This window comes from Sceloporus occidentalis, unplaced genomic scaffold (genome assembly GCF_023333645.1).
Source record: "Sceloporus occidentalis isolate IW3139 unplaced genomic scaffold, rSceOcc1.0.p SCAF_5, whole genome shotgun sequence".
Lineage (NCBI taxonomy): Eukaryota > Metazoa > Chordata > Lepidosauria > Squamata > Phrynosomatidae > Sceloporus > Sceloporus occidentalis.
Window position 1 is genome coordinate 162,661,966 of NW_028316985.1, and position 9,854 is coordinate 162,671,819.

General features: G+C 40.6%; 1 protein-coding gene and 1 pseudogene across 4 annotated transcripts in view; both read left to right on the plus strand.

Annotated features, from left to right (window-relative positions):
• LEF1 (lymphoid enhancer binding factor 1) overlaps positions 1–8,071 on the plus strand; it is a 121,138-nt gene extending 113,067 nt beyond the window's left edge. For 2 of the 4 annotated variants that reach the window (XM_089525990.1, XM_089525992.1), the window contains one exon: positions 7,014–8,071. In XM_089525990.1, the coding sequence (XP_089382116.1) occupies positions 7,014–7,093 (80 nt within the window). In that variant the 3' untranslated portion in view covers positions 7,094–8,071. The remainder of the gene's footprint in view (positions 1–7,013) is intronic. The other 2 variants (XM_089525993.1, XM_089525991.1) reach the window with 1 other exon arrangement.
• Positions 8,072–8,940: 869 nt separating this feature from the next.
• LOC149313065 (U1 spliceosomal RNA) lies at positions 8,941–9,089 on the plus strand (annotated as a pseudogene).
• Positions 9,090–9,854: the final 765 nt, after the last annotated feature.

Sequence of the window (9,854 nt, forward strand, 5' to 3'; positions counted from 1 at the left end):
CTAGAGAGAGGTTCTTTAGGAATTGCTAGGTCGTCCAGCACAACTCTATGGTCAACATCCTTCAGATGTCATTCATTTAAAAAGGGTTCACTATTATCCATTAATTTGCGTTTCTACAGTAAGTTGGGGAATGTATCCTCCATAGGATGTCCATAGACATAGGGGTTGTACTGTACAATAATGCTTTAAGACAATAGGAAAAAAGAAGACTGCATTAAAGACTGATTGATTCAGTAAAGGAAGTGATAGCCTTGAGTTTGAAAAATGTGAGCCAGGGTTCATGGATGTCTTCCATTCATAGAGCAGCCATAGGTCAAAGCTGCCCTGATGGCAAATAACATTTTAATCTTTAATCATTTTAAATAGGCTAGAACATTACAGTGTTTGTCCTTAAGTTGCACCTCCAATTAATTAAAATCTAGTTGATCCATCTACTAAAGATGCTGTCAGATGAGGATTTCATTTATACAATTCCCCTGCCAACTCATTCACAGAATTCTATGGAGCGTCCAGATGTCATTGTCTTCTATTTGCATTTCTTCCGTGTTTTCCTACCACTTTTTTTTCTTGCCACAGAAAATTTATTAAGGAGAAAAAGATAGGATAGCTAAAAGTTGTATTTTGATTTGACAGCTGCTGTCAAGTCCAAGAAAGGTCACTGCTGCTATTGATTGCTGGAAAGATGTGGCAAGGAACAGTTGGTCTCAGCTTGGAGGAAGGAAGAAATAAGAGTGAACTCACAAATAGGGTTGCCATATCCCGCCGGGGGGCAGAACAATCCCGGTTTGGGCGGTGCCAACCCGGTCCCGGTCCGGTTTGGCGCCCAAACCGGGACGGCCCCGCCCACCACGGCCACCTCAGCCCCCACGGCGGCTCCAAGGCCTTGCTGAGGCCTGGGAAGGCTCTCCGCGGTTGGAGCTCCAGCCGCGAAGACGTTCCCTCCCGGGCCCCAGCAAGGCCTTCGAGGCGGCTCCGCGGTCGGAGCTCCGGCCGCGGGGTCCTCCAAGGCCTGCGTGAGGCCAAGGAGGAGGAGGAGGCCCCTTCCCACCGCGGTGATCGCCGCGATGAGGAGCAGCCCCTGCCTCTTTCCCAGCCTGGGAGCCTGCTGAGGCTTCCTCCCAGACCGGGAGGAGGAGGAGGATGCTTCCCTCCGCGGCGATCGCCGCGATGAGGAACAGCCTCCCCCTCTTTCCCGGCCTGGGAGCTGGCCTAGGCTCCCTCCCAGGCCAGGAGGAGGAGGAGGAGGACAAGGTTTAAAAATCTAGCACTTTTTTTAAAAATTTCCTAGCCAGGAAATTTTTTAAAAAATGTCCTACATTTTCAAACCTTGTCCTACATTTGTCCCGGTTTGGAGGTCCTCCATTATGGCAACCCTACTCACAAATGGAGTCTACTCTCCTTTCCCTTAGTGACCAGACTAGCAGCATTTCCTCCTGAGTTGCCTCACCTCCCCTTGCCAGTGAGCTGCAGCAGCCTTTCTCTGAGCTTCACAGCTGTGGGAGAGGGAGATTTTTGATCGGCCACAAACAGCTGGAGAATAGTGCTTTGTGCTGCATGAAAATATGTCACTAACAGGATGCTGTTCAATAAATCCATGAGTTATTGGATTATTAGTAAATTATTGTGCTCTGTTTAAAATGTCAGAGTTTAAGAACTTTGGAATAGACCCAATAACTGAACTCAGGGGGAGCAATACAAATTATTGTGGCTGAGGAACATGGAAGGAAGTGTTGAAAAACAATGGACTGATGTAGCTTTGAGTTTGTTTGTCTTTTAAATAAAAAGACTAGACTGTAACTTCCTTCAAATATGAAAAAAAAATAGACAGAGTTCAGTTAAGGAAATAGTAATAACCAGTAAATTTAGGATGCAATAAGCAGACTTGAGTTGAAAGTTTACACTGGATAAAAATGGATATATTTTAGTTTGTTAACATAAAAACATACTATGGAAAGGAATACATTGTCTGGGGAAATGGAAATAAACCCTTTTGATAGAGAGATGTACTGGAGTGAAAGGTCTGGTCATTTGTCTGATGTGATTTAAATCATGAGATTCTTGTACAGCAATGGTTAGCTTTGATTCTCTTTACTATCTCTTTTCAGCTCTAACTTATCTATAAATGTTAACCTGAATATGTATCTACTTGTGACAAAATCCAGTTGAAATAACTAAAAACATATTCTACAATAAATGTGTTTTAGCTTACTTGCACATTTCTCTAAAAATGTACAGTGCAGAAAAAGGCAAAACCTTCTTGGGCAGTTCTTTTTTTCGGGGGCAGCAGAGAGAATAAAAATTCAGCCTCTGATCTTTGTATGTCACAAGTCTCCAATTATGCATCCTTCTTGCTGCCAACATTTCAGTGTTATCTTTTAACTGTGGAACATTGTTTTTTTTTTTGTTTTTGTTTTTAAATGTTCAAGTTTTATTTCTGAGGAATGGCTCCTCATTTCTCTGCTGCAGTCAGATCTGTACTACAGCATAAACAGCAGAGAGATGGCAGATCTCGGTTGTGGCTCAGGCTCAAGGCTTCACATATGCTAAAATGTGACTCGCAGCGCTTTGCTTTGAAGCCTAACCACAGCCAGGGAACTGTAATTGCCGTCTTTGATTGCGCCGACTTCACTTGCGGGTTGGGCTTTGCTTGGGCATGCCTGGCTTGGTGAGACTTCAGCTGCAGCCCTCCAGTGAAGCCTTAGATGTGGGAAGTCTTCAGTCTCTGTAGCACATACCTGTGGTTTCTTGAAAAGAACCCTGGCTTGACCTGTTTTATATCTGTAAGGCAACACCATTGCTGTTCCTTTAAAACTCCAATCAGTTTGCCCATAGCTCATCCTTGCAAGTGTTTTGGGTGCTGCTGACTGTTGCTTATTTTATTTAGACTTTTACTTTATGGACATCAGCATAGCTACTGAATTTGATGCAAGGTTTCCTGTTCAATACAATATGTAAATAAGTCGCCATCAAAAGCATAGTTTGAAAATTTATGGATATAATAAATAATAATAAATAAAATAATAAAAAAGAGGTCCACCTTTGAGAAGGGAGAGCCTGAGCAAGGCCATGGACCTTATTTTAACCTCCTCACTTCAAAGACAGGCTGCTGGTTAAAAAAAAGGGTGTTTGTGGAGGGGGTGGTAAGATGGGACCCGTTTCAACAGAAGGGCATTTCATTTCCTTCAGCATTCCTGGCTGGTAATGGGGAGTAGTTCTGAATTGCTCAGCTTGTATCAGGCTGCTATGAACTACTGGCCTGGAGCCTCAAGGCCATTCCTCAACAGGAAACAGAATGTTTTAATGTAAGACTGGGAGGAAAACCTTCCCAGGAAGAGCAACCTGGACCAAACCTTTGAAAATCAGGGATGAAAAGGCCAAAAGTAAATATAAATCGGCAGGGTGCTCTCTCTCGCTCCCCCCCCCCCTCTCTCTAGCGTTTCTTTGCTTTTTCACTTGGCTTCTCTTTCATGATCCTTGGAAAAGTAAAACCCTTCATGATTCTTTGATCCCCATTTCTTCTGGAGCATTTTTTTTAAGTGGCAGGAAACTAAGGAGTCTTTTTTGTTGTTGTTAAGGTTGAAAGGTAGTGTAGTTTTATGAGGAAATAGGAACTAGGTTAGTCAGTCATATAGACCACCTTCAACACTTTTCCAGAGAGTAATTGACTTTGCCTTTTTAAAGGTCAAGATAGTTTAACTGAAACAAATAGTAAAATAAAATCAGACTACTGGCAAAGCAACAGGTGTAAATTTCCTTTTCATGTGAGCAGATATAGAAGTAGATATACCTGTAGCATTAAACACTGCATTGATAATTAGATTAAGTTTTTGTGTTTCCATAGCAGTTGCACTCTTGAAGCATCATGGTGCACTTACATGCACAAACCACTTTGTTTATACAATGATGAATCCTTTCCTTCCCCCATCTCTTATATATGCAAAGATTAGCACTTTCAGGAGAGGGGCCTCATCTCTGTATAAATTTTTACATCCATGCAATCATGTGCATTTTACATATTTCCATGTTTAGTCATGGAACTAAAATATGCATGTTCCCATGTCAGTTTGGCACGGTGAATGAATACCAGTGCTTGCAGGTGTCTACATTTTTAGGATTTTCACTGGAATACTAATCAAACACAATTAATGATGTGGGGACCAATGTGAAACCAACACCACACCCCATGGTTTACCCTTTGGAAAGGATTGCTGTGCATTCTGTTGCATCACCCCTTCCTCTGTTGGAGAGCAATGCAGATGATTACCCAACAACATGCACAAGAGATGTATAATTCAGATTGTTGTTATGAAGAGTGAACCATTGTCTTCAATTGTCTGGACTTTGCCTATAATAGAGATTGGGAATATGTGGCCCCTAATCTGTTGCTGAACTGCACCCGCCATTCCAGTCAGAATAGCCAACAGTGTTGCATTGACTATGCTGGCTAAGGTCAAAGGGGGTCGCATCAGAGAACTGCAGTCCAGTAAAATCTGTAGGGCCACATGTTTCTCACCTCTTACTCTGGGGAAATAAGGCATGTGGTATATTTAACAACCAATGGAGAGGTCGCAGTCTTGTAGCAGAGGCCATATTTTATAGCTTGGAAATGACTAGTTACCGACAACTTACTTGTAATTCCTTTTCTCAACAAGTTACATTACATTTGAGAGTTTATAAAAGGAACCTGCTGCTGTGCTGCTGCCTCATGTGTGGTTGTGGCTGTTGAAGAGAGTATGTTCAGTACCACATTCTCATTTTCAAATTATATTCATGTAATATTAGAGCGGCAGAATTTCACCTCATGGTCCCTACTATAATGTTTAATGGAAACTATGAAAAGAACTATTTCTGTATGTGCAGTTATGCATGGGATTTTCTGAGCAGCCATAATTGCTGATGATTGTGTTAACACAACAGAAAAAATATGTATAGCAAGTCTGTTCATATTTTGCACTGAATGGGCAGGGATCAATACTGGGGTCAATGGGCATTATCCCATTCCTTCAGTCCACATGTTTTGTAACTACAGTTAATACAAGATTTGAGTCAAATATTCCAGTCTGTCTCAGTAATAATGGTGGCTGATGCACTACTGGACTGTTGCTATAACCACATGACCCTACCATAAAATGGATGTTCTAAATCTAGATTAAAGGTATTTTTAATCACATTTTTGAGACCACAGAGTTCATGTGAACTTGAGTTCCAATGTAAGGTATAAGAAACTCATGAATTTTATTGATGGCCAATTGCTAGCTCCAACCAGAGTAAACCCACTGAATCAGTGCAGGTTCTGTACACGTTGATACAGAATTCAGTGGTCTACTCTGGCTTGGATTCAGGCCTTTCTGTGTCACCACATTTCTGGTGACTCATAGTTTTGAGTCACTGGTTCCAGAGAAACTAAAAATATCAGATTATCTCTAAACAAATAACAGTACCGCTAGAAGACTGCTCTGTGTCCAAGAAAGTTACCAGCTCAAGTGCACATTGTTTCTGCCAAAACTCACTGATAGCCTTAGGAAATGTGCAGCCTATCACAGGGAAGGGACCATTTTTCCTGTCAAAGGTTCCACATTTCGAACCTGATAGTTTCTGTCAGTTTCTAAAGGCAGCCCAGCAGAACCCCAGATTCTATATGGTTGCACACAGTGCAATAATTCCACACGTGGGCTCCACTATGGCTCCCATTACCGGCACTAGGATTCACTGTGTTGTTTGAATAGCCCACTCCCAATGGCCATTTCATGACTAGTGAAGAGTATGACAAGGGGATTGGAGAAGAATCTGACTGTCCTCCCATAGTGAGAGACAGAGTGAGGACATCTTAATCATCATCATCATCATCATCATCATCTAAAAGAGGTCTCAGCAGATGATATTATTGGTTGCATAGGAACATAGCTAGGTGCTCTTTTGATTCCCTCCATTCTTCCCTGCAGCAGTGGAATGGCTTTTGGGAACAGATTGTGGGACGACTGGAACACCATGGGGATTCCTAGGAGCTTTTGGCCATTGTAGAGGGAGAAAGGACATGCCAACCTCCAGAATGACCAAAAAGAAAAAGTTCATTCACAAGCATAAGGAGGAATTACACTTCCATATATCACTAACAGGATGGCAGCCATGTTACTGTGGAGAAAGCTGACATCAACAGGAACAGGTGTAGCTTAGACACTAATTTTAACTCTGCACACTCCTGGCCACCAGACATAGGCCTTCAAGCTGAGTCCTAGAGTATGCCCTAGCTATAAACTTGAAATTTCAGGGGGGGGGGTGTTTAACTCCATCGAGCAAAGGCCGAGTCCCTATTCTATGATATGGCTTCCAACTGGTCTGGAACTCCTCTGCCTTGTCTGGATTGAACTTCAGTTTGTTCATCTTCAGTCCATCCATTACATGGCAGCAAACACTGGTTTAGTACTGAAATAAATTCCTTGGAATTGAATGGAAAGGAGAGACAAAATTGAGCATCATTAACATTACTGGTGACAGTGAGCCTCGAAACTCTGAATTACCCCTCCCTTCAGCTTTCATGTATATGTTAAAGAGTACAGGGGACAAAACTGAGCTTTGTGAGAGACCAAAGGCTAATGGGTAGGGTGCCAGACAAACATCCCATAGCACCCCCAAACACTTGTGTTGGGAAATCAAGGTTCACATCTTCATTGAATTACATAATTCCCTTAGGTGACATGGGGCATGTTCTTTCAGCCTGTCCTATCTCACAGGCTTTCTGTGGAGATAAAACTGGAGAGAAGAACCACGTGTGCTGCTTTTAGCTCGTATTAAACAAACTTGGTGCATAAATGTATCTAACAAACACTAACCTGCCTTACAGGGTGCCTTCAAGGGTTGTTGACATCATGTACTTGGAAGTCCTTCCAACACTTTTAAAACAATATATAAATGCTTAGCAATAGTATAATTAAACAAATGATAAATAAGTGTGTTTTGATGCATTTTGTTTAATTTTATTTTATTAAAGCTTCTACTCTTACTTTTCCTGGCAGGTGGGAAGAGAAATGCTTTCTCAACATGCAAAGGAAAGGCAGCGACATCAGGGCCCCTCCTCGAAATGGAAGCTTGTTAAATCTCCAGGCACGTCCTGCATCTGTACAGGCCACCGCCAAGGAGTATGTTTAGGATGTCAAAACCTGCCCTGATGTCACTGCTACAAAGACACTGAACCATAAAGACAATCACTGCCAGGCCCCTTCGCTATCATGGCGGCATCCCAAATCTGACACAATAAGAGAGCAACAAGAGCATTTCTGACCTTCCCCAGTCAGCAGAGTAGCTTTTTATCTTCACTCCGCCTTACACCTCCTACATTTGTATCTCATAAACTTTGTCAGTACTGAGTCAGCAACAAAATAGTTCAGCTGCTTTTGTTTTTCTTCAGCCGACAGAATGATGTAAACCAGCAGCAACTCCCATCTTGACCCTTCACACCGAAGAAACAAATATTTGTTGAGGAAGGCACAATCTAGTTTATTATTTAATGGTGCGAAAGGATCAATCTTGGATTTTCAGCTTCTAAAAAGAAAACTTGAATGCTTTTATATTTTAGTTTTTTTCCCTTGATGTATATTTTTATTGTGTTTGAGCTTTTTAAAGAAGCACCAAAACCTACATTTTTTAAATCAAAGGAAATTCTTTTTTTTCCCCTTACAGGAGAGGAACAAACCGTTTGGAGAACTGTGGCTTTTTTGGATTTTTGTTAAACAATTGGTAACACTTAACAATCCCTCATTGTAAATCGTGTGCTCGTTTAGACTAAACATAACAATCAGCCTGGTCACTAGTCATGTTGATCTGTCCCAATTACTCCATATGTGTAATGGCAACATATTTCATCAAATCTGACTGCAGTGAGCTCTCCTACTCACCTATCTTGAATTTCCTTGTAAAAAAAAGAAAAGCCCAGCACTTGAATTATTATTACTTCAAATGTTCTGTATTTGTATCTGTTTTTGTTAGCCTGTTTAGTGGGATTTTATGCCAGTTGTTGAAATGAGCATTGATGTACCCATTTTTTTAAATAGTTAAGGCACAGCCTTTGCCAAAAATTGTCAACTGATATATATTTTGTCATTCCAGTTTGAGTTAATGTGCTGAGCATTTTTTGTTTTTGTTTTTTAAAATAAAAGCTTTGTAATAAAACTACAAAATACTCCTTGACTGATTAAAATGAGTTGTTTGATTCAACAGGTCTGCGTTTAAGAAAGCAAAGTTGAAGAATACTAGATTGCAATGTTTTTTGTGATTTGCAGCTCTGCCCTGTGGACATAGTTCAGTAAATGTTTGTTAACAAAGTCTGAATGAATTAATGCAACTTCAGTTAGTGAATACTAAGATTGTATGGTTAATCTGTATCCATGGATTCTTAATCCATGGATTCAAGCATCTATGGTGTGATTTTAAAATATATGTAATTTCCAAAGAGCAAACCTTGATTTTGCCATTTTATATAAGGGTCACAATTTTATTTTGCATTGTATTTAATGGGACTTGTTATCCATGGGGGATCCTGGAACAAAACCCCAGCAGATACCAAGGGCCCACTGTAATTTATATGTAGATGAGAGAACAGAACCCAATCTTTACTGGATGGCTTTGCATGTCATAAACCATAATGTTGATCATGGTTTATTGCTTAAGCCATGGACTGTTCCTACAGGTGACCAAACAAAACAGTTTGATTTCTCCATTTTCTTTCCTGCATCTTTTCTAAGCTATTTTAGAATGGGAAGTTGGGAAAATTGGCCATGGACATGTCAATTTTACGTGCTCAGGTATCATAAGAAACCACAATTTTAAAAAGCCAGTATTCATAAGCCAACTATATACTGTGGACTCATACTGTGGTTTGTTTATAGCTGCTAAACCACTCTGTGGCTTTTTATGGGTTAACATGGACATGCTGTTGTTTTAATGTAACTTACCTGGCAGGAGAGACACCATGATCATGAAGGTGGTTTTCCCAGGGTGAAGCTCATCCATTGCGCTCTGGGTGTGCTGACCTCTGAGAAAGCGGGAAACTCAACTGCATAATTTGTGGATTTTGCTGTTTTATGCCATGCAATTGTACACACATTTACTTGAAGCACCCTCACTGTGTTCTTTGACGCTTCCTAGTAAGTATGCTTAGGAGTTCAGATTTTCTGTGGGATAGTTTTTCTTTTGCATATTCCCAAGTTACTAAAAGATTCAAATATCTCTTACCATAAGTTGTGGTCCTTAAAGTCATTTCCGACTTATGGTGACCCTAAGGTAAACCTATCATGGGTTTTTTTGGCAAGATTTCTTCATGGAGGATTTGTTTTCCTCTGAGGCTGAGAGAGTGTGACTTTCCCAAGTTCATTCAGGGAATTTCTACAGCTGAACAAGGATCTACAGAGTTATAGTACAAGACTCAAATCAATATACCACTCTTATTTGGGGTGACATAATGTTTGAAGTAATGGCTCTCATCTGGAGTGAATTTTTGAAGTATTGTATGGCAGAAATAAGACTACTCCTGGAGAAAATTGTAACTATTTTCTTGGTTCAATTATAATTGCTTATTAATTCCAACAGTTCCTAACACTCTGTGGAGGTGACTTCCAATTCATGCCTAATCAGGGTGACAAGATGTCCTAACTGCAAAGGAAGACAAGGCACCACAAAATATAACAATAATGTATATCCTGCCTTTTCCCAAGGGAATCAAAGTAAAGCATTCAAACAAATGGAGGAATTTACAAAATAAAAGCTAAAAACACTAATGTAAATGTTCAATTCATGCTTTTTTGACATGCTCAAAATGTAGAACATTTTGGAATTCTTCCTGGACAGAACGCTGAAATGTA